Here is a 23,895-nt window from a genome sequence, read left to right as displayed (position 1 = left end):
CTTCGCTGGGGAGCGAGCGAGCGAGCGAGCCGGCCCGGGCGTCCGACCCTCCCCGCGCCCGCGCCCCGCGCCCCGCCGCCGCCGCCGCCGCCGCCGCCGCCGCCTCCGCCGTCGCCGCCGGCCGAGCCCCCCCCTCCCCGCGCCGGGCCTCCCCGCCGGGCCCCGCACCGCCCGCCGCCGCCGCCGCCCGCCCGCGAGACCCCGAGAGCCCGCGAGCCCGCGGCCGCCGAGCCGAGCCGGGCCGGGCGCCGCCGACAGGAGCCCGCGCCCAGAGCGGCGGCGGGCCGGGCCTGCGCGGCCGTTGGCGGAGGAGCCGCGGGCGCCATTAGCGCCGCCTTGGCCGCGCCGGCCCCCCGCGCCCGCCGCCGGGCTCCCGCGGCCGCGGCCCCGAAGGTGAGTGGGCGGGGGCCGGGGCCGCCGCCGCCGCCGCCGCCGCCGCCTCGCCCGCCGGCCTCTCGGGTGCCTGTGCCGACGCCATGTTTGGCGGCCGCGGCGGGCGGCGCATTGTCCGCGGGCGGGCGGGCGGGCGGGTGGGCGGCCTGAGGGCGGCCTGGAGGCCGGGCCGGGCCGGGCGGGGGCGGGGGGGAGGGAGCCGAGGTGGCGAGGAGGCCGGGGCGTCGGGGAGGCCGGGGCGGGGGAGATCGGGGAGGCCGGGGCGTCGGGGAGGCTGGGCGGGGAGGCCCGAGAGTCCGGGTGTTGGGGTCGGGCTGTTGAGGAGGCCGGGGTGCCGGGGAGGCCGGGCGGTTGGGGCCGGGGTGCCGGGGCGCCGGGGCCCCGGTGTCCGGGAGGCCGCCCCGTGCCGGCCGCCGCGATGGCGGGCGGCAGATCGGGACCCGGCAGCCGGCCCCGCGTGTGGGCCGTGGGTCGGGCGCGGCGGCCCCTCTGCCCCAGAGTCGGCGTTTCAACGCGGCCGGGAGTCATTGTGCCCGAGCGGGTCGCATTATGTAACAGATACAGTCGGTTTGTTTTGCCAAGACAGGAAACTCCCTGTAACAGGGCCGGACTTTAAACGTTTCCCAGCAGAGAAGCCGGGGAAGCCGCGCGGGTCTGGCCGTGGGGAGGTGGGTGGCCCCGGACCGGGCTGCAGGGACAGTCGGTCGTCCCTTCGTCCCTTCGTCCCTCTGACTGTGGGGAACTGAGCCCCGCTCGGCTCCCTTGGACCCTCGTAGGAGAAGTGAGCTCACCGAGGTGTGATTCGGGGAAGACACAGCCCCTGTTAGGGCACACTTGAGTTTTGACACAAGTACGTCCGCCCAGGAAACTGCCACGCCCATCCCGAAGGTTTTCGTCACCCCGAAGTTTCACCCCTGCCTGGGTGGGCTTGGGGAGTTAGGGTGGTATATGCCCTCACCTGCTCCGCCAGGCGCTGCCCCGAGCGCCTCGTGGGAGGTCGGGCAGTGTTCACACCAGCGGGAGCCGGCTCTGGTCCTGTTTCTGCTTTAGCGGGAGCAGGGCCGGGACAGTTGAAGTGACTTGTTCCCAGCCAGGCAGGAAATGAACTGATTTGAAGACGTTTGCTGCTCCTTAGCGTGCAGGCCTCCTCTCTGGCGGCCCACGCGGCTTTTCTGGGTGTATTTCACTGAATTACGGCTGGAAAGGCTTCTGGTCCTCGCTGACCACGTCCTGGTGGGACTGCTTGTCCCTCTGCAGAAGCGCCAAGTGTGCTTGGAGCCACATGGCAGTGACAGAGGGTGTCGGGAAGCCAGGAGGCGGGAGCAGTCGGTCACTCTGTGCCGCTAACTGCCCTCCTTCCCCGTCACGGTTCCGTCTTCAGACGCTGGAGCTGCCGTGACCGTTGTTAGGCGAAGTTCGTGTGCAGAGTGCTTGAGGGGCCCATCGGGAGAGCGTGGGTTGTGGAGGCTGGTTACAGATAGAGCTACCTGGTACTTTGGCGGCGAGGAGAAAATTACGTGTTTGCTTTTAATCCGCTGAGTAGCCGGTTGTCACTTGGACCCCGTGACCCCATCTCAGTAATGACGTGCATTAATGTAAAAATTAAAGTAATGACGTCCGTCCCCGGGGGCATTAGGGTCCCCTCCGTGTAGGCTGTGGTGCTGACACCCCGGGGGCTGCACCCAGCCCCCTTCCGAGGGCACTGCTGGTGCAGGACTGGCTGGTCGGTGACTTTGTGGCCCATTTCTGGGGGGCCCGGGGTTGAGTGGGCGCCTGGAGACCCCTGCCACGCAGGTGAGTTGGGTTTTGGCCGGCCAGAGTGTTTTCCGGGCTTGCCCTTGCAGGGAATTCTTGTTAAATTTCAACGTAAAACGTGGGTTTGTATTTGACGAAGATCAGAAGGGTCTGTCTTAAAAAGCGCATTTAGGGTTCGCTGGGATTGCCTTTTGGGGCTTACCAAGCGCTCCTTGAGGACTTTTCCGGGAGATCAGCTAGGCTGCCTTGAGGCAGTCAGGTCCCGAGGGCGCCCCCGTGCCGGCTTTCCCAGTCTTGGCGTGTGTAGCAGTGGGCCTGGGGCTCCACTGTGGAATGTTCATTTGTAAGCCAGTCGCTTAAAGTCATTTTGCTTCCTGTCAGTACAGTGTAGTTGTTTGGAGGGAGGAGTCCTCGGTCCTCGGCATCATTTCCCAAGGTGACACTTGGCTTGGCGGGTGGTGGTCCAGACCCCGGAGTCTTCACATGAGGGAGACTGAAAATAGACTCGGTTACTGAGTCGGAGGGTGGAGCTCTGAGAAGAGCAAGTTCTCCTAAAGCTCCGTGGCCAAGATTTCAGGCACCTGAGCCCCTGCCGGCCACCCTGGGGTGGGGGTTCCCCGGGCAGCGTGTGGTTCTCAGGGGCGGCCCTCAGTGTGGCACGAGGGCAGAGGTGCCCCCTGTGGTATATGGCACGTCTCGTCTGGGTGTGCCGGAGGACGAGGAGGGCACGGCCCGGTGCCACCGTTGGGGCGGCAGCTGAGGAGTGGCCTTGTGGGGGCGGGGCAGGCTGGCTGGGCTGCGGGGGTTTCTGTGGTGGTCATTCTGGAAGCTGGGCGGGGGCCTCCCCGGGTGAGGTCGGCCCCCCAGACCAGTACGGGGCTCCTCTCTCTGGTCCCGATGTGCTCGAGTCACCCTGTATCTCCACGTGGGTGTGGAGGGCGCGTCATGGAGAGGACGGACGGCTGTGCTCTGTGCTGTCACCGCCTAGGCTCCCGGCACCCAGCGGGGCTGTTGCACTGGGCTGCAGGGGAAGACCCTGCGAAGGGGAGTGCTGGTCAGGGGCGAAGGAGCCGCCGAGCACGCCTGCCCTGCTGTCCTGCCTTTGGCGCCTGCTGGGGTCCGTCCCTGTGTGTGGGCTTCTCTGGGCTCAGGGCTGGGGCTCCTTACTCGTGAGGGATGTTGCAGTCATCGTGGTGACCTGTCAGCTGGGTCCAGGAAGGTGCTCGGCGAGCTGTGGGAATCACAGGGCGGCCCAGAGGCTCTTGTCCCTCTCAGAGGCCCCTCCTCAGTCCTCGTCCTCTCCTCTGGTCCGGGAGGGACCTGGTGGGGAAGGTTGTCGGACACGATCGTGAGTCCCGGGGACGAGTGATCTGGGACTCCGCAGAGAGGTGTTAGCTGGGAGTTTCGTTTTGATTGAGCTTGGGTTGGTCGGTTAGCTCTGCCCCCGGCGCGTCTGGTGGTTTTCTCGTCCTGTGTCTTCTGCACGGAGCTAACTTGGCCTTTCCCTCTGTTTTAGGGAGTCAGTACCAAATGAGGAGGAAAGGACGATGTCATCGCGGCGCTGCAGCGAGACACCCTTCCTCCCCGTGCAGTACTAAGCACTCCCCCACGCGAGAGACCCTGACCTACGCGCAGGCCCAGAGGATGGTTGAGATAGAGATCGAGGGGCGCCTCCATCGGATCAGTATTTTTGATCCCCTGGAGATCATACTGGAAGATGACCTCACGGCGCAAGAAATGAGCGAGTGCAACAGCAATAAAGAAAATAGCGAGAGGCCACCGGTGTGCTTAAGAACTAAGCGCCACAAAAACAACCGAGTCAAAAAGAAAAACGAAGCCCTCCCCAGTGCCCACGGCACGCTGGCTTCGGCCAGCGCGCTTCCCGAGCCCAAGGTGCGGATCGTGGAGTACAGCCCGCCGTCCGCCCCCAGGAGGCCCCCGGTGTACTACAAGTTCATCGAGAAGTCGGCCGAGGAGCTGGACAACGAGGTGGAGTACGACATGGACGAGGAGGATTACGCCTGGCTGGAGATCGTCAACGAGAAGCGCAAGGGCGACTGCGTGTCGGCCGTGTCGCAGAGCGTGTTCGAGTTCTTGATGGACCGCTTCGAGAAGGAGTCCTACTGCGAGAACCAGAAGCAGGGGGAGCAGCAGTCCCTGATCGACGAAGACGCCGTGTGCTGCATCTGCATGGACGGCGAGTGCCAGAACAGCAACGTGATCCTCTTCTGCGACATGTGCAACCTGGCCGTGCACCAGGAGTGCTACGGGGTGCCCTACATCCCCGAGGGCCAGTGGCTCTGCCGACACTGCCTGCAGTCCCGGGCCCGGCCCGCCGACTGCGTGCTCTGCCCGAACAAGGGAGGTGCCTTCAAAAAGACAGACGACGACCGCTGGGGCCACGTGGTGTGCGCCCTGTGGATCCCGGAGGTGGGCTTTGCCAACACGGTGTTCATCGAGCCCATCGACGGCGTGAGGAACATCCCCCCGGCCCGGTGGAAACTGACGTGCTACCTCTGCAAGCAGAAGGGCGTGGGCGCCTGCATCCAGTGCCACAAGGCAAACTGCTACACGGCCTTCCACGTGACGTGCGCCCAGAGGGCCGGCCTCTACATGAAGATGGAGCCCGTGAAGGAACTCGCGGGCGGCGCCACGACCTTCTCTGTCAGGAAGACCGCTTACTGTGACGCCCACACGCCCCCGGGCTGTACGCGGAGGCCTCTGAACATTTACGGGGAGGTGGAGATGAAAAACGGTGTCTGTCGGAAAGAGAGCTCCGTCAAAACGGTCAGGTCCACGTCCAAGGTCAGGAAGAAAGCGAAAAAGGCGAAGAAGACGCTGAGTGAGCCCTGTGCGGTCCTGCCGCCCGTGTGCGCCCCGTATATCCCCCCTCAGAGGTAAGTGCGTGCCAGCGTGGGGTAGAGGAGGAGGCCGGAGGGGGGGGCCGGGGCGCGGCGCGGCTGTGTCAGAGGATCTCGCGCCTTCTGCTTACGTGGCCCTCCGCTGGTCCCTGCCACGCGGGGCTCGGGGAGCCCAGGGCCACGCTGACTGCAGTAATTAGGGTCGGGGGCCCCGAGCACTGCGGGTGCGGTCACCACCTTTGACGCGGTAAGATGCCGGTCCTCGCTCCGCTTCCCCACTGAGTTGGAGAACCTTGTGGCGCTTTATTTGGCTTTGTTACTATTATTTATTTTTTAACCTTTGTTTTTATTTTTGAGAGAGACACAGAGCACGAGCAGGGGAGGGGCAGACAGAGAGGGAGACACAGAATCCAAAGCAGGCTCCAGGCTCTGAGCCATCAGCGCAGAGCCCGACGTGGGGCTCGAACTCAGGAACTGCGAGATCGTGACCTGAGCCAAAGTTGGACGCTTCACCGACTGAGCCACCCAGGCACCCTTTATTATTATTCTTTAACGTTTACTTATTTTGAGAGAGAGAGACCGAGAGAATGAGAGAGAATGAGAATCCTAAGCAGACCCCACACTGAGCAGAGCCTGACACGGGGCTCAGTCTCACGGACCATGAGCTCGTGAGCTGAGCCGAAACGAAGACTCAGGATGCTCAACCGGCGAGCCACCCAAAGCCCCCGAGAACCTTGTAGCGTTTAAAATGAATCTGTCGTAAAGTGAAGGAGGGTAAGACAGGCGCGGAGATCAGAGTGGGGCTGACGGGAGCTTCACGGAGGGAGGCGCTGGTCTCCTTCCTGTTGTGACAGCCTTTCTGGGTTTCCTGACCATTTCCTTCGCGGTGTGGATGTGGCCCGGTCCGTGTAGGGCTCTCCAACAGAGCAGTCTGCGGTGGTTGAGGATCGCAGCGGGGGGGGGGGGGTGGGGCGCTGGGGGGGGGTGGTAGTGGGGTCAGGCCCTTGGCCTTGCTCTTACACGTGTCACAGAGGCCAGTCCCCACCCAGCTGTGCCCACTTTGGTCCCTGCCCTTGTTTCCTCCTTGCTCCTCCTGCTGCCGACTCGCTCTTACTTCGTTCGGAATGTGAGGTAAGTCGTTTGGTCTTAGGCCAGAGCCTGAGGGTGGGACAGCAGACCCCTCGCTCAGACGCTCCTTGAGCTTTGAGGCTGCAGCACGCTTGATAATAGGGCACGAGGGCTTTAAAACCCTTCGGTGAAGGAAGCGAAGCGTTGAGGTGATGAAGTCCGCCCCTGAGAGCAGCTTGTGGGGTACCTGTTGTTGCACCTGTTGTTGCTGGACTGCGGATCGTTGGTGAGTGAGTCGCGTGGGGATCGAACCTGCGCATCTCACAAGTTGAGCGTGTGACAGACTCGCGGGTGTTTCAGTTGTTGAGAAGTAGAACGTTCAGCATATTGAAGGGTAGCTTTTGGTGTCGTGCTTCTGCGTATCTGCGGTGGGAACACCGGCACGTTGCGATTGGACATCGTAATGTGGTTTTAACGGGTCCTGAGTTTCGTCGAGCTCACCGGTTCGGTTGTAAGGGGCAGTGGGACCTCACGTTGGAGTGCTGTTCGATCCCAAGACTCTGGGCACTTACTTTGTATTAAGAGTTAGAGGTGCGTTTTTTTTTTTTTTTCCCCCCAAGTGAAGTCTTCTAGAGCAGCACATACTTCTCGTAGAATCAGTAGATTCAGACAGAAGTGATCAAAACTGCTCGTCCTTCTTATCCGGAGGAAACCATTGTTGAAACCAAGGTGTGTCTTTGCAGATCAGTCAGCTGGACTTTTAAAAAACCATTTCACTTGCGTTTCTAGCTGTGGGGCAGAGAGTGTGAGATTTGCGTCCAGAGCTTCTGTGGAAGAGCCCCGGGTCTTAGCGTTTGCTGTAATGGAAGTAAATGAAAGGGAAGCCACGTGACCTAACAAATTGAGAATCCAGAAGGGTCTGGTCTCCCTTGGCCGTGCCCAGCGCCTCGTGGTTGCCCGCTCCTGATGAGCGGTGCTGAGGAGGGGCTGGCCTGTGGGGCTGCGGGGCCACTTGCAGGAGAAAGCATTTCCAGTTGGAAAATGTGGGCGCTCGCAGGTCCTGGGTGACCAGCCCGACGGACAAAATGCCGGCTTCGGATGTGAATCTTTGAAAGCGGATGATGTAGTTAGTAAACCACGCACTGAAAGTGTAGTCTGGCCCCTGTTTGTTTCTTTTCTTAATTTAGGAATAAAATTGGTTTCGGTTTGGAGTAGAGATAAAAGATGTGGCTGGGGAGAGATTCGTGGCCTTGCCGTGTGGATCGCCCAGACCTGCTGGGCGACCTTGATATTTTGGGCCACAGCACCATCCTTGGAAGGTCTTCTGGTCGCCCTCGGCCGGTTGGTAAGCTGTTGTTGGACCACCCTGTGGGTGGTCGGGGCAGGTGCTGGGGTGGCCCGGGCTCGCCGGCCGCTGCGCTGATCCTGCCGTGGCCCACGGTGCGGCCGGTCTGGCGGCCCCCGTTCCTGGGGGCGTGCGCGAAATCCCACTCCCCTCCCTTTTTGCCTTCCCTTCCGAGAACGATCAGCGTCTTGGCTGTGCTGTTCTAGCTCTTGAATAGCCGCTTTTCCGATTAGATCCTTCTCTGGTCCCTCCTCCGTTCCTCGCTGCTTCGTGGGGGAGGGAGGGACCGGTTGAGGCTTGTGAGGCGAGGGTGCAGGTGGGGGGGCGGTCAGGGACTCACTGAGTTGCCCCAAAGCTCCAGAGCTGGTAATTCTCTCTTGTTGCCCTTTGGTGGGAGTCGCTCTTTATGTGTGGAGGAGAGTGGCCTCTAACGAGCAGAGGCTGATGTGCGGTGTTGGTCCGGACGTTAGCCTGGTCCTCTCGGCCACTTGGGTCGTTTACGTGTGCGTTGCTCGGGGCACGTGCGCCCCTAGTGAGTTACCTGAGTCAACGAGAAGGGTGGAGGGAGGATCGGGTCCACAGCCCGATTTCCCGGAGGGTGCTGCGCCCTCAGACACCGGGTGAGGACGGAAATGGGAGAGTGAATGCTTAGTAGCCATTCGACCGAGGGATTTTATGTTTGCTGAATAGAACTGTGGAAAGTCCGGACTTGAGTTTTGTATGTCTTTTTTTCCCCACGTTTCTGGCCCTTAGCGTGACTATGATTTAGAAAAGTTCTGTTGGGCTGTGGATTGGGGAAGTGAGGGAGGGGGTGGCTCGGCCCTTCCGGGCAGGTGGAGGCCCTGCTCTGGCCACCCCACAGCTGCACGGGCCCCTGGGTTTGCCTCCTGGACGTGGTGCCGGAGGCAGGTCACGGTGCCCCTGCCGGCATCGGGGGCGTCGGGGTCCTCGGGGGAAGGGCCTGCATGGTGTCTAAAGAAGCAGCTGCTCTGGAGAGAAGCACCGAGAACCAGACCGGAGAGCGAAGCGTTTGGTTTGTGAATCGAACGCTACATGGAAAAGCAGGGTGGTCGTCTTTGCCCCCCGCCGCTCGGAAGCTGGCACGCCGAGAAAGCGCCACGGTGGTGGGCTTCCCACGCGCTCTTCGAATATTCTCGTTCCCACCCGCCGTGACTTCACGAAGTGGACTTCCCCGCTTTCCTTGGAGGTGAATTCGGATGGAGGCGCTGGGCGTCTCATCCCGCGAGTACGTCCGCCCCGGGGTGCGGCTTCGCCCCGGCTCCGGGCGCCGCAGCCTGCGGAGGGTGCTCTTCCCGGGAGGCAGGATTGCGGCTGCCGTGCAGACTGGTTCTGACCACGTTGCTGGGGCGGGTGGGAAGAGTTCTGGTGGGGACTCGGTGTTTCGCGGCGTGTGGGCAGGTGTTCCAGCACCTTGTGCTCGCGAGGGCAGCGCTGCGGGCCGCGGTCCACGGTCACCCGCGCGTCTGGATACCTCGGCCTGTGCCCTGTGCGGCCCCTGCCTCGCTGGCCCTCGGCCTGGGTGCCTTGCTCGGTGGTGGTCTCTGCAGGGAGCTGCTGTGCTCTGCGCGTGCGTCCTCGCCGTCTCTCGGGGCCTGGGTCTCTCCCTCAGCGTCCCGGGCCTGCAGAGCAGGCGCTCAGACCGTGGGAAGAACCAGCCGGAGTAGCGACTTTGGTCCTTTCCGTTCACATGCCTTGTGTTTGCTCACTTTGGGCAGAAACAGGATTGAAACTTTTTAGAAGTTTTCTTTAATACTAGCCGTGGACGAATGCCACCCAGTGTCACCACTGCCGCAGCCTGGGTGTCACCTAGGCTGATAAAGTGCAAAATGTGAATGGTGCGCACGCCAAGTCCGGACCCGTTCACCGCGGCAGGTGGACGGATGGTGTCAGGACTGCTGATGGGGCCTCACAATGGCGCGCTCTCCACAGGCACACGTGGAGACTGGGTCGGGTTGGGGGTCATCATTTCGGTTTTTTATTTGGAAATAGCTCTAAATTTATAAAATGCTACAAAAATAAGAAGGAGAGAGACACTCAAATCCCAGGGTTCACCCTGTACACAGAGGTGGCCCACGTGTCCGCACGTGTGTGCCGGGACAGGGCCGGCCTCCGGGCGAGCACATGGTGAGGCTCGCCGTAGCCTCCCTGTCCTCCATTCAGGCCCCGTCCCGGTCAGGCTGGCCGGCTGTGATCTGGATGCTTCCGGAGCTACTCGAAGGTTCTGAGACTGGCCATTTTTGGAGAAGACAGCCCTTGTGCCTTCGCAGAGCCAGTGAGCATTGTTCTGGGTTTGTCTGGTGTCCATGGAGGTGCCGTGTGCCCCCCCTCCCCCCGGAGGTAGTGACATCCCCCGCTTCTCAGTGACCAAGGTGTTGCTGGAGCCTCCACGGGACAGTTTCTGCTTTTGTGTTCTCCCGGCTCGCGGCCTGAGGTCTGGGAGGCCCTTGGAAGTGGCGCCAGCTGCCCGGTACCTCTTCACACTGGCCCAGGGTCCCGCCTGTTGGTCCTGTTCCCCAGGAGGCCCGGAGTCGACCACCTCAGCCCTCCAGTTTCTCGTCAGTGGGCTCCTTCCCCTCTCCTGACCTTGTGATTTCAGAGGTCTGTCCAGCAGGACCTGGATGGGTGGGAGGGGAGCATCTGGTGGGTGGCCCAGCTGGCTGTCACTGGCAGCCTGACCTTGGGGAACTCGGCTCTTGGTTAGTTAGCTGCAGACGGCCACCTCACCGTGACCTTGGGTGACACATGCGCCCCAGCCATTTCTGGGCTTTGCGAAGGGGTCCTGAGAAGGGTCTTGACCTGTGTTGAACCGTGCAGGAGCTTCTCCTGGGAGCCACATGGTGCAGAACCACTTCCCTCCCAAGGCAACTTCTGGCCTTTGCAGGCCACAGGGGTTGGATTTCACTCTTGCCACCTTGACCTCCATTTGACCTCTGAGCTGTTGCAAAAGTGAGTTGTGTCCCTGGTAAGGACTCAAGACTGTGTTCTTTGGGAGGGTGGGATCTAAAATCAGACTCTTCAGGGATGGCCCCAGGGCGTCACGAGCACCGTCTTTCAGTGACTGCCACGTGGAGCTTTTTAGTTGCATTTTTTTTGTTTCCCACAGTTTTTATATAAAAAGTTTTAAAACCAAATGAGAGGGGCACCTGGGTGGCTCAGTCGGTTAAGCGTCTGACTTCGGCTTAGGTCATGAACCGGTGGTTCATGAGTTCGAGCCCCACGTCTGTCTCTGCTGACGGCTCAGAGCCTGGAGCCTGTCTCGGATTCCGTGTCTCCTTCCCTCTCTGCCCCTCCCCTGCTCATGCTCTCTCTTCTCTCTCTCTCAGAAATAAACATTAAAAATAATTAAAAGAAAAGTGGAGACTGACACGCGTGTTTATCAAATGTAGCGTTGAAAAAAAAATGCCGTTAAAGGAACACTTCCAAGTCCCTTTGGGCCCTTCCACTTCCACCCCTCACGGCCGCCACTCACTGTGAGTCGGGGTGACTTCCTCCGGTCCGTATTCTGGTCTTGGTGTGCTTGTGCATATGTGGTCTGCTGCTGATTTACACGCTGACTTTGAACACAGTGCTGTCGTGCGTCTCATATTTTGGTGTCACCCTGGGTCTGGAGGTGGGTGGGTGGCATCACGGACGACCACGCTGCTGGTGTGGGAGTTCTCTTGGCTGGCTTCAGAGCCAGGCGTTTTTGGGGACTGATGCGAGCTGGTGTGTCCTCTCGGCTGCAGCCTGCGGGGACGGTGGGGGTTGCGCGCGTGCGTGTGGCCGTGGAGGCCTGCGTGGCGAGGCGGCTACGCTGTGCTCATCGCGGATCTCCACTTCTCTTTCCCTTGACTTCTCATTCTTATTTAGGTCTGTAAAAAGTTTTTTTTTTTTAAATGTTTACTGATTTTTGAGGGAGTGAGTGTGAGCAGGGGAGGGGCAGAGAGAGAGGGGACAGGGGATCCAAGACAGGCTCTGAGTTGTCAGCACAGAGCCTGGTGTGGGTCTCGAACCTTGAACCCTGAGATCATGACCTGAGCCAGAGTCGGATGCTAAACCGACTGAGCCATCCAGGTGCCCTTGTCTGTAAAAAGTCTTCTCAAATTTGGAAATCTGCAGAGCAGGGAGAGCCTGCCCCCAACAGTCACTGTACTCGCGGCCACCCTTGCCTGTCTCTTCCTTCCCATCGTTTGGAGACAGACCCCGGTCATCTCGTTTCATCCATTAACACGTCCGTGTAGAGAACAGGTAAGAATTCTTAAGAACACGACCGTGACGTGCGGTGTCTTGATGAACCGAACTTTGTTACTTTTACCGTCTCGTCCTGGGTCTGGCCTGAGGACTCCCTCCCCACCCCTGGACGTCCTCCAGCAGGGAACCCTCCGTAGCCCTCCTGCAGCCTAATGTTGGGGGCGATGGGGTCTGGTTTTGGGTCTTCCCCCAAGTACGAGTCCTTCCCGGCTGGTCACCGGGGCCAGTTCTGACGGCTTCCGGCGCTCACGTCCCGTCCTCGGACCTCTGGCCGTCCTGCCTGACGAGGACGCCATATCGCTGCTGAACCCCGATCCGCGTAGGGCCGGCCCACTTGTTATTCAGTACCCTCCCCACGTGCGGGTCCAGGCCTAACTTCTCGGGATGGCCACGTCCCTGCTGAAGCCTGGACTCCGTGCCCCTGGTCTCCCGTAGACACGAGCAGGCCTGCCTCGCTGCCTCACCAGGGCTGCTTTAATGTCTTGGGGGAGTTCATGGTGTTCTCATAAAAAATGTAGTGTGGTTTTTTTTTAAGTTTATTTTTTTTGAGAGAGAGAGAGAGAGAGAGAGAGAGAGCGCGCGCGCGCGCAGGAGAGAGAATCCCAAGCAGGTTCCTTGCTGCCGGCACAGAGCCCGATGTGGGGCTCAAATCCGTGAACTGTGAGATCATGACCTGAGCCGAAAAAGAGTCCGAATGAGCCCCCAGGTGCCCCAGTAGTGTGTTTTTTCCAATTAGCTGTGTTTTTGCTGTTTGTATAGGTCCAGGTTTTTGTGTTTTTGTTTTTGTTTTTGTTTTTAACTCTTTTGGATTAGTATAATATGTTGTGGTTTATTAGATTATTTTTGTGGACAGCGTCTGAGAAGATGACGGTGTGAGCAGGCTTTGCCACCCGTTGGTTTTTCCGGTCTTTATCTGACTTCGGTGCAGACCAGGTCCGCCAGCCCGGAGTTGATTTGATGGGGTTGGAGCGGACATGCTTGCCTCGGTCCTGGCACTTTACAGGGGTTTGACTTTTATTTTCCATCGGTGTGTATTTGCTTTGTTTTATGGTTTGTGCCGTCATATCTTGTTTAAATAACCCTTCATTTCCCTGGAGACCTCGGGGTTTTCTTCTAAAAGCTTCCACACGGCTTCCCTGTCCATGTCCCTCCTGTCTCCTCTGGCCCCAGCGCTGACCAGTCTCCTGATTTGTTGGCTGTATCTTGGCTGTGCTTGGCCTCCCTGCAGGGGGTCAGCGCCCAGGGCGGCCAGTTCCCCGACGTGTCCCAGCACGTCCGTCGAGGCCTGGGCCACCTGTCGGATCTGTGTCTCTCAGTCCACGTCTTCAGTCACTTGGGGGTGCGTTTCTTAACGAGGTATATGTGTGGCTCGATTCGTCACCGTGGAGAGCTGAGTTCTCGCTCGCCGTTGAGTAATTTCTCCTTTCCCGAGAGGTCCGTGAGCTCTTCCAGCCCCGGGCCGGTTTCCTCCGGTGGGCGGGCGGCTCTGCTCCCTCGGCCACCTGCGGCTCCAGGGCAGGCTTCAGATGCGAGTGTGGCTCTTGGTCACCTGTGGTTCCTTCGTGCACGGTTTGGAGGCATCTTGTCAGGTTTCCTGACGGAGCCCCTCGGGATTTGGGAATTCCACGGAGGGTGCAGACCGGTTTGGAGGCGATCTGTGTATTTCTTATGCCTCGTCCTTCTCTCGCCAGCACTGCTGATCGTTGAGCGTCTCCGCGGAAGTCTTCCTCGATGCCGCTCAGTGACGTTTTACACTTTTCTTCCCTCGGGAAGGCTTGCACTTCCGGTCCTTCGTTTGCCTCTCGTGCCCGCTGTTCTCGCGGGAGCCGGTAGGGTGGGCTTCTTGGTCTTGGTTCCCATCCTGGGAAGCATCTCCCTGCGTGCCTGTCGCTCCGGGTCTGGGGAGGAGCCTCTCCCAGCCCTGCCGGCGGGCCCCTCGCCCCTCGCCCCTGCCCCTCACTGTGAGTCTTGGGTTGTGGGTGGTGGTTGACTTGCTGCTTTTCCGCACCTGTTGAGATCGTCATGTTCTGCCCTCGAGTCTGTCGCTGTGTGAGTCCTGATAGAACTTGTAATCTCAAGAGCACACTGGCTTCCTGGGACAGACCCCCTTGCTCGTGGTGGGCGGTGTCATTTTACACCCGAACGGACCCGGTTTGCTGCGTCGTTTCTGTTTCGTGAGTGTGTTCGCCCGTGAGCCGGGCCTCTGCCTTGCCCTGCGTCCCTGTGTCGGGACGTCCGCGTCCCTCGCCCCCGGCTGTCGGCAGGGGCTGCGTTGCCTGGTCCTCCAGTGGCCGAGCTCTTCTGAAAAACTGTCTGCTTTCCTTTTCTTTTGGGGGCGGGAGGAAAATGTGAAACTGTCAATTCCGTTCCTAAAATCAGTACTGCGATCGTGCTGAGGTCGTCTGCGTGCTTCCGCTCTGTTTTGGGGAGCTGTGTTTTCCTGCGGGTGCTTTTCCCACATCCGTTGCCACGATTGGCACTTTGACCGGGTCCCGGCTCCCCTGCCCTGTGCGCCCTCGTGCCGTGCCCAGGCCCTCCTGTGCTGGCCGGGCCGCCGGGCACATCCCCCAGCCGGGTGCTTCGCGCCTTATGAGTCAGCCTTTCTCCTTTCTGAGGCGTATCACCCGCCAAAATAGTTCTGAAGAGCATTGTAGTGCCGTCCACGTTTTTGAGTTGAAATCCAGCGTTTTCACCCTAAGAGCGAACAGCAGAGAGGTGCCACCTGGCATATTCAGCGTAGGCGCGTGTCACGAGGCCCATCATTTCTGAAAGTGAGTTCAGTGGAACCTGGGTCGTCGGGCCTCGTGCGTCGGTATCTTCCCGCCAAGGGTGACTGCCGTCCCGCGGTTGTCGCCGGGCCTCGAGCGTGGAGGTTTCTTCCTGATCGGCTGGCGTCGCGTCTGCCAGCACGCGCTTCAGCGGGATTCTTCCGTGAGCGGTGTGTGCTGGGCGCAGCTCTGAGGAAATGGGCTGAGGTGACTGGGTGTTTCATGGAGGGATGTCCTTCCTGTTCCGGTGAGACACGCTCTCCCTTAATTCTGTTCCTGCTTCCCGCTACCGTGGACGGGAGTCTGCTTCCTGGTCACATACGTAAGTAGATGGTGTAAGAGCAGTTTTATCGTAGCAAGGTGCTCACTTTATTTATTTAAAACAAACTTTTTTTTATTACATTTATTTATTTTTGAAAGACAGAGAGAGGCAGAGCACAAGCAAGGGTGGGGCGGGGGACACAGAATCCGAAGCAGGCTCCAGGCTCCGAGCCGTCAGCACAGAGCCCGACGTGGGGCTCGAACTCAGGGACTGCGAGATCATGACCTGAGCTGAAGTCGATGCTCAACTGAATGAGCCACCCAGGCACCCCCGAGGTGCTCACTTTAAGCTGATGTTTCGTCATCTGCCGTTCGTTGGGTCCTCCCTCAGTTTTTCCAGAAGCCTGGTTATCTTTCATCTGGAGGCACGTTGTGTATGAGATCTGTTCAGAAAGGCTTGAGAAGATCAAACTTTTGATCCTTTTGATGCCCCCTTGCCAAATACCAGATTTCTTAAAACAATATTCAGAGTAAAAAACAAAACAAGAAAGAAACGTAAAACAAGTGCATAATTACAGGGTAGACACCCTTGTTACCACCGTGTGCTGGAGAAGACAGAGCAGCCCCCCAGCCCTTCCCGCAACCCCTTCCTGTCCCCGGGTCTACCCCTGTCTTCACCCGTGTGGTACTCAACTTCTTACCCTCTTTCTGAACCCCAGGCTGTGCTGTGCTTTCAAAGTCACACGAGTCCTTTCTGTCTCTCCTCTCGTAACGGCCCCTTTTGGTCTCTTTCCCTTTGGAGTTCCACTGTTGAGGGAGGGGGGCCCCGTCCCTTGCAGGCTTGCGTGGGGAGCGTTTCTCGTGTGGTTTAGCGCGTCCCTCCGCCCTCCACTTGCTGTGCGCCGGTCGTGGGGCCGGGGGCTCGCCGGGTGCGGGCCCGAGGGGGGGTCTGCTCGGGGCTGGCCCCGCTGCGTCCTAGGAGGCACGTGCTGGGTGCCTGTGCCGCTGCCTCGGTGCCCCATGCCTGCCCTGCTTCTTTGGAGCTCGTGAAGCAGAATCCGCTCAGGTTGCGGTTTTTCGGCAAATACCCTGGGACGCCTTGTGATAGGTTTTCATCAAAGCCTTGTTGCTCAGGTCTGTGAGCTGATTGTGGCTCAGAAATCCTGAGTCTGGTGGCTTGTTTCGTGAAGTTCAGAATCTTCCTGAGCTGTTGTTAAACAGCATTTCTTTCTGTTAAGAAATACTCTTATTTACGTTGCCTCGTTTGACCGTTGAAATAACGGAGCGTGTGCTTGTGTCAGAACACCTGTCTGCGTACGTACAGATCCTCTGAACTGTGTCCGTCCGGTCCGTGCACCTCACTGCATCGGATCATGCCTCAGCTAAGGGTGGTGAAGCAGACAAAGACCCCGCCCAAGACGGCACCCACGGGGTGCCCGGGACTGCACGGGACTGCACAACCCCACCTGCGGACGAGGAGCGCTGCGGGTAGGGCCTTGAGCAGAATCCAGGTGCCCCCCAGAGGCTTCTGCTGGCGCCCTCGGCAACGTCCGAGATGCTCTGGGCTGCTGCCGACAGCTGTCCTCCTCCGGCCTCCTGCTGAGGCCGTGAGACCCAGCGTCCTTGAATGTGCAGACCCGTGGCCCCGTGGTCACGGTCAGGCCGTGGACAGACCCGAGCTCGGGTTCTGCATCTGCTCCCAGAAAGCTCTCGGTGTCTTCCTCTGGGATTTGACAAGGCCGCTCTGGCAAAGCCCCTGGCCTGTGTCTGACACAGGGTCCCACACGGGGACCCGATACCGGTCCCCTAAGCCGGTTCCTTGGTATCGGGTCCCCGTGTGGGACAGACACTGGAGCCGCGCTTTGCAGTCGACACGGTACTCGTTCTCCGCATGGCGTGTGGGTCTTACTGACGCCAGGAGGGGGGCAGCCGTGCAGGAGGCGTGCCCTTCGCCACCTCGGCACAGAGGCCGACCGACAGCGTGATTTGGAACGGTCTTGGAAATGAGCTGGAACTATTGTTTTTTTTTAATTTTAAAGTTTATTTATTTTGAGAGAGAGAGTGGGGGAGGGGCAGAGAGGAGAGAGAGAATCCCAAGCAGGCTGCATGCTGTCGGCACAGAGCCCGACGTGGGGCTTGAACCCACAGACTGTGAGATCATGACCTGAGCTGAAACCAAGAGCGGGACCCTTAGCCGACTGAGCCCCCCGGGTGCCCCGTAGAGCCATTGTTTTTAAGGGAAAGACCGTTGTGGGTCTGGGCACAGCAAAGCTGGGGGTGTTCTGACTTTTTGTCGTCGATTATTTTGTAAAACTTAGATTTGCATTCTCTAAAAAATGCAGCCTTAAAATTTCTCGTTTTCGTCCTGACATTTTGACGTTTGGTGTTCAATGAGGAACATCTTGTTTCATTTGTATTTTCATTAAGTGTTTAGTTTATGACCGAATTTATATTCTCTTTCGGTGTCCTTGTGAGTCAAATTGATGAATCATTGCTTTGATTCAGCAGGAAGGATAACAGGGCTGTGGAAACGCTTTGGCTGGCCTTTGAGGGGTTTTGAAGTGAGCACTCCCTCCACGCAAGTGTTTTCACACACCCTTTGCATTTTACGGCCCCTGCAAGGGTCCTGTCTCCCGACGGTCCTGCAGATGCCACCGTCAGCCCTGGCCCCCAGCTGTCCCCTCTCTTTCCCTCTTGAGGTGACTGGAGGGGACACCCGTGCCCCCCTCACCCCCGCCCTTGGCAACAGTTTTAATCGGTCGCTGGATGCGGTCGGCACGCGTGGCCTACATAACGCGTAAGGACCTGAGAGGTTTGCTCGGCGTATTTCCGTGTCTGGTCTGGTAGGCCCTCGAGTGAGTTAGCAGCGGGTGGAGGCTGTGGGCGGCTGCAGGTCGGGCTGGGCCCAGCAGACGGGGGACAGCATGAGACGGCAGTGTGCGTGGCTGAGAGTGGCCGCGAAGGTGTGGACGGCGGTCTGTGAAGAGCGACCCCGTCATTTCTGGTTTCTACGATGAAACGTTCATGCGCTCCTTTGAAGCTAAACTCTGAGTTTTTCCGTGTTTTAGATTAAATAGGATTGCGAATCAGGTGGCCATTCAGCGGAAGAAGCAGTTTGTGGAGAGAGCCCACAGCTACTGGCTGCTCAAAAGGCTGTCGAGGAACGGCGCCCCCCTGCTGCGGCGACTCCAGTCCAGCCTGCAGTCCCAGAGGAGCACGCAGCAGGTACGTGGTCGTCCGCCCTCAGCGTCGCCTGCCCTCCTGATGCGCTGAGCGGTCCCTGCGACCCCCGGGAGCAGCGCCTGCTGGAGGCTGCGCGTGTTGCCAGCCCGTCAGGCCCCAGGCCCCAGGCTCCCCGTCCGCGAGCCCCGGTCTGGGCCGCTTCTAGAAGTGCAGGAGGACCCTGTGTGCCCTGGGCTGTCTCAGCTGCGGGTTGTGCGAACGACTCTCCTCTGTCTGTGTCACCTCGTGTGTCTGGACATGTTGGGGACGCCCAGGGAAGTCATTACCGTGCTGGCCACGTCGGGTGGGAGCCACGGGAGGTGAGGCCTGGGCCCCTCGGACGCATGCCTGTGTGCTGGGCTGGGAGTTGGGGTTTGGATATGTGCAAGGAGTGGTTCGTTTTCAGGGCTTTGCTCTGAAGGCCGTTTCGCGGTGACCGCAGTGGGCGGGGAAGGAGAGGAAAGCTGGGTGAGCGAGAAGAAACGGGGCTTGCTTTTTTTTCTTAAGCTTCTTAATTTATTTTTTGGAGCGAGACAGTGCGAGCAGCGGAGGGACAGAGAGAGGGAGAGAGAAGGAATCCCAAGCAGACTCCGTGCTGCCAGCATAGAGCGCGATGCGGGCCCCCAGCTCAGGAAACCGTGAGATCATGACCTGAACTGAAACCAAGAGTCTGACTGGGCCCCCCGGGCGCTCCAGGAGTTGCTTTTTTTTTTCTATTTATTTATTTATTTTTAATTTTTTTTTAATGTTTATTTATTTTTGAGACAGAGGGAGACAGAGCATGAACGGGGGAGGGGCAGAGAGAGAGGGAGACACAGAATCGGAAGCAGGCTCCAGGCTCTGAGCCATCAGCCCAGAGCCCGACGCGGGGCTCGAACTCACGGACCGCGAGATCATGACCTGAGCCGAAGTCGGCCGCTCAACCGACTGAGCCACCCAGGCGCCCCAGGAGTTGCTTTTTAAAAGCAAAATGAAACAGGCCTTTGAATTTTAGTAAATTTGGTTTGTAGAACCATCTGATAGTGTGAAGCAGTTCTGAAAGAATGAATTTAGAAAGTAAGAAATTGGCTCTGTGAGATGTCACAAAAATAAATTGAATACAAAAATGGCTTTTCGGCGCATCGCCCAAAATTTTGGGTTGGCGCACTTGATGTTGAGGGGAGCTCTGTAGGGGGGAAGAGCTGTGTCCGCGATCGGCCTCGGGCTGCGAAGCCCGGAGGACGCAGCAGAGAGCGGGCCCCCCGCGTTGCCTGTCCGCCCCTCTGGGCACGTGCGGGGACTGTCCTTCCAACACATTCACACCGGATGGCTGCGGCTGCCATGCTGCCGTCACCTCGGAGGCTGTCTGCATGCTCTCGCTCTCTCTCGATCCTGGGTTGCCAGGTGGCTGAGTGTGTCGGAGGGGACGCAGATGCGGTTGGACACCGGATCCACCGGGGTCCCGGTCGGTGGGGTTCTCTGGGCTGGAGTCAGCCCCTCTGCTGTGCTCTGGGCTTGGGCCACAGCTTCCCGGAGGCTGCTCGGCCGTAGCAGGTGCGAACCCGTCCCCCCCAGTGCGGCAGAGCCGCGGCCTGGAGAGCGTGCGGCCGTGGAGCGCGCGGACAGCTCGTTCGCCCTCTCCCCTCCGGGGAGAGGCCCTCCCGTCTCTGCCGATCCCCCTCCTGGTCACGGCCGGAGACCCGGGCGAGCGTGTCCCTCTCCACCTCCCTGCCCCTGGCCTGGGGGATGGGGCCAGCCCTAGGGAGCCTGTCATCTGGACTTTTTCTGGTCCTATGGTGACACAAAAAGGTGAAACATGAACATGTTTAAATGCTCGGTTAAAAAACCTTACGCATCTTAACATCTTTTTTATACTTTCAAAAACCACAGCTAAATCGAAGATTCTGGGCCTCTCTGGGGTTGCTCTTGACCCTCTTCCATCTGGGGGAAGGAAGGGTGTGCTTCTTGGGCCCGATGCCCTTCTGAGGGTGTGGTGGTCCGGGCCAGTGCCTGGTGCCCGCAGCGCCATCCGAGTCACGTCCATGGACGGTCCCGCGTGGCTGGGGCAGAGGTGCTGGGTCGAGCATTCCAGTACACTGAAGGGGGCCCACTTAATCTGAAGTCTTGGCTACGCTGGGCGCATGTGCACGTGAGGCCCGGCTGTGCGAATGTCCCGAGGTGCACTGGGGTCGCGGACCGCTGTGGATACATCCCTTGTGTCTTAAGCGTGCTGCCCACCCTGGGGACCGTGTGCATCCCACACACGCTTGGGTCTGGGGGTCAGGATCCCCGGTTAACCTTACGTCACACTGGGGGTCTTTGTTAGCGACGACTGCTTCGATCACATGCTGTGTGTCCCTCCTCCCTTTGGGAATGGAGTTGGTGTTCCCCTTCGGGGCTTTGTGCCCATGGGACGGGTGAGCCAGTGGAAGCGACCGGCCTGGGGCTACCACGTATGAAATCAGTGTGTAGGGACAGGAAGAGGACATGTGGGAGTGTTCGCGTCCTTGGCATGAGGAACCGCGTGGATTTGAGTCTGTATGACTCCAGCGTTGACCCCCTGGAGCGCACCTGGCTTGGCCCGCGGGGGCGAGTTAGTGGCACGGTTGTCGGAAGCTCCCCCGTGTGGCTTGCACAGGCACCCCCGTTTGCCTCCCTCTGCTCCCAGACGGTGCTTTCCTGCGTCACGCTGTAGGGGCTGACTTCTCTGCAGGGTCCGGAACAGTAATGTTCCGCACGGAACATGTGGGGCTTGGTGTGATGTTCACGTGGTTTTGAAAATTCAGAAATACTTGATGTCAGGGTTTAACTTTGTCTGTATTTCTGGACAGCCGCTCTGAGCTGGGCTGTGGAGGAGGTCGGGGGCAGCCCTTCCCTCCCGTGGCTGACCTGGTGGGGGACAGATGGGTGGACGGGACGAGCTGGTTTGAGGGTGAGGTCGCTCACGTCCGGGCAGACGAGGGGCGTCAGGTTGGCCTCCCGGGTGCTGCTGGGCACGGCAGTCTTCGAGGATCCGGCCGGGCTCTTCTGGGCTGGCCTTGAGCGCAGGGTCCCTGTGGGCACCTTCCTGGGGACCTTCATGGCGACCCCCTCCAGAGCCTGTTCTCACCGTCCTGAGATCCTGGTTTGGGTGAGGGTCAGTGGGCAGGGGGAGGGCGAGGCTCCTGTCTGTCTTGTTCTCAGGCCCTGGAGCCAGCAGTGCCTCCTGCTGTCACAGGTGCGTCTCTGGTTCCTCTCTGCTGGCTTTAGGACAGCACAGTCCCCCTCCTGTGCTGGGGGCATGGCTTCTCGCCACCCACCCTGCTGCTGCAGGCGTGAGGCTCAGCACTGCGACCTGGTTTCCTCCGTGCACCCTGCCTTAGGGGCAGGGAGCCCTGCCTCTTTGGGGTCTTACGTCCTTGGTAGCACCCTGGCTCGGGTAGATGTGCTGGGGCCCTCACCCCTTTGGGCTGGCCTGGCCTGCCCCCCCCCCCCCCCCCCAGGCGTCCTCCCATTTGTCAGGTGGAAGGTGGCTAATGTGATCTTCTAGCATTCTCTTTCCTGGTAGCATTTCGGTACCAGAAACCACTTGGCCTTTCTCCTGCTTTCCGGAGTCTTCCGGGATAGGTTTTTATGTAGGAAACAAAGATTGCTGAAGAGCAGAGTCCAGAAACTCAGGCCCTTTTATGTAGGTGAAGCCGTGCGCATTGGGGTCAGGTCCTGTGCTGCAGGCCGTCGTGTGAGGAGAGCGGCCCTCGGCGGCAGCCCTGTCGTCCCCCGTGCGGGGCATGAGTGCAGCAGGGACACAGCAGGTGGCACCCACCAGCTCTCTCCTGCTGCGTAGGGTCACCAGGCTGAACACCCTTTTGGTTGATGTTTTCAGACTGTTCATTCAGACTAATGGACAAGGTGATTTTCAGATGCTTTTGGGGGGATTTGGTTTTCTAAATCTACTTTTTTATTTACTGACCAGCTGTTTATACAGCTGCTGTTAATGTTAACTTAATGCCTGAGATTTTTACAATTTTTTTTTTCTTAAAGTAGGCTCCAGGCCCCACGTAGGGCTTGGTGGAACCCACATCCTCAAGAAGAGACTCTCTTTCTACCAACCGAGTTACTAACTGCCCTGTTCCATGCCTGACACCTTTATTTGAAGTTTCTTTATAATCTCTACACCCAACGTGGGGCTTGAACTCACGACCCCGAGATCAAGAGTCGCACACTCTTCTGCCTGAGCCAGCCACGCACCCCCACCTGAGACTCCAGTAACATTAAAAGAGGTTCTGTGATTCGCATCTGGCGGATGGATGGTGAGGCAGCCTCTCCCTAGAGCCAGAGAGCGCCTGGAGGGGAGGCTCCGGCCCAGCCTTCTTGTCCCCTTGCTAGTGGGGAGAGTCTGCGTAGCCTGGTTGATGGTCGTCTGCCCACAGGCCCTGTGGTTGGGGCATCGTGTCGCAGCCCCGTGCTTGTGGCCTCAGAGGCAGGTGCTCTGCGCTCGGACAAGGAGGGAGGGGCATCCTGGGGATGGAGCCCTGCCTGGTGGGTGTGCTGCTTTAGCTCTGTCTGGGTGGGGGGGACTCCAGGGGCAGAGTGGTCCAGAGAGAGCGAGAAGGGGGTTCGATGAGCGTGGAACACGCTCCGGAATCTGATGGTGAGCACCCTGCCCGAGGCCGTGGGTGTGCGTCCGTCCGCAGGAATGGTGAGGTGATGCCAGCCGAGGTGGGGACTTTCTCTCGGCCCAGGTCACACGTATGCGGTTGCAGTAGGCGTCCTGGGCTGCTGTGGCCTGGGGGCCCCAGGCAGCTGTTGGAAGCCCGCATGGGGACAGATGGGAGCGTCTTAGTGGAGCTGAGGTTCGGGGACAGGTGGAGGGGTGCCCTCGCCACGCCCCGACCACCTCTTCCTCCCCCGCCTGCCCCGGGCCTGCCCGAGAGCTGTGATCTTCAGCTGAGGCGCAGACCGAGAGGGGTCTCAGCTCCTGGCACGTGGTGGTGCTCGCCGTGTGCCGCGGTGGAAGGTGGGGTCTGTAGGTGAGGACAGGAGGCCGCCGCAGGAGCAGACGGTGGCCCCTCGGCCTGGGCAGACCTCGAGGGACAGGGAGGGAAGGGTGGGCTGCGGGGGAGCCTGGAGGAGGGCCCGGCGCCGGGCCAGGCAGTGAGGGACACTTGGATGGGAGCACGGGGGGCCTTGGGTTGTAACTTTCTGGAGGTGGAGTGTCCCCCCACCCCCCGTGCGGGGAAGTCCTCTCTGGCCGTCACGGGGACGTCCTCGGCTGCCACGGGCCTGCTCACTGGTGGCCCTGTCTGCTGTCGTAGCCCGAGCGTTTCTTCCTGGCGCTGCGGTCGGAGGTGCGCCGGGCAGGGCTGCCGTCGGTGTGCTGTCTGCCGCCTTCCGCCTCTTTGCGTTTTGGAGGTGGCGTTTCTGTGTTTGAAGACGCCGGAGTAGGGATGGTCGTCTGAGGTGGGTGGCACGTGTGTTCCTCCAAGGAAGCACCGAGTGGCGACCACGGGCCGCCGGTTTCAGAGCCGTTGGGCGTGGGCGCCCCCCCACTCCCCTGCAGCAGTCTCGGCCCCGGGCTCTGCTCCCCGGGCTGTCCCGGCCACTCCCGGTTTCCCATGACCCCTGCTCCGGTGCCGGGGTCGGGATGCCCGTGTCCGTGCGCGCAGCGCGCGGGGGCTCCCCCTGGCCCAGCGGGGCCGGCAGACGCCCCTTTGGCCCGCGGAGACCCCGTGGCGCCCCGCGGGGCGAGTCCGCGCTGGGTGGGCGCCCCGGCCGGCTCGCGGGGCCGGCACGGTCGGCGGCTCCCCCCGGGAGGGTCTGAGGCCGACTTCCGGTTAATTTCCTCAGAGAGAAAACGACGAGGAGATTCAAGCTGCCAAAGAGAAGCTGAAGTACTGGCAGCGGCTGCGGCACGACCTGGAGCGCGCGCGGCTGCTGATCGAGCTCCTGCGCAAGCGGGAGAAGCTCAAGCGGGAGCAGGTGAGGCCCGGCGCCCCTCTCAGGGTCCCCGCGG

General features: G+C 60.1%; 2 protein-coding genes across 8 annotated transcripts in view; one reads left to right on the top strand and one right to left on the bottom strand.

Annotated features, from left to right (window-relative positions):
• Positions 1-220, bottom strand: part of ZBED4 (zinc finger BED-type containing 4) — a 42,607-nt gene extending 42,387 nt beyond the window's left edge. The window contains exon 1 of the mRNA XM_053895248.1: positions 169-220. The gene's annotated coding sequence lies outside the window, so the exon portion shown is untranslated. The remainder of the gene's footprint in view (positions 1-168) is intronic.
• A 57-nt stretch (positions 221-277) lies between these two features.
• Positions 278-23,895, top strand: part of BRD1 (bromodomain containing 1) — a 42,656-nt gene continuing 19,038 nt past the window's right edge. For 4 of the 7 annotated variants that reach the window (XM_053895247.1, XM_053895246.1, XM_053895244.1 and 1 more), the window contains exons 1-4: positions 282-393; positions 3,665-5,045; positions 17,771-17,927; positions 23,730-23,861. In XM_053895247.1, coding sequence (XP_053751222.1) covers positions 3,679-5,045; positions 17,771-17,927; positions 23,730-23,861 — 1,656 coding nt within the window. In that variant the 5' untranslated portion in view covers positions 282-393; positions 3,665-3,678. Of the gene's footprint in view, positions 394-3,664; positions 5,046-17,770; positions 17,928-23,729; positions 23,862-23,895 lie in introns of all 7 variants that reach the window. The other 3 variants (XM_053895245.1, XM_053895243.1, XR_008419545.1) reach the window with 2 other exon arrangements.

Source organism: Panthera pardus, unplaced genomic scaffold, assembly GCF_024362965.1.
Source record: "Panthera pardus isolate Hobbes unplaced genomic scaffold, ASM2436296v1 HiC_scaffold_6, whole genome shotgun sequence".
Taxonomy (NCBI): domain Eukaryota; kingdom Metazoa; phylum Chordata; class Mammalia; order Carnivora; family Felidae; genus Panthera; species Panthera pardus.
This window is presented reverse-complemented; position numbering and strand designations above follow the sequence as displayed.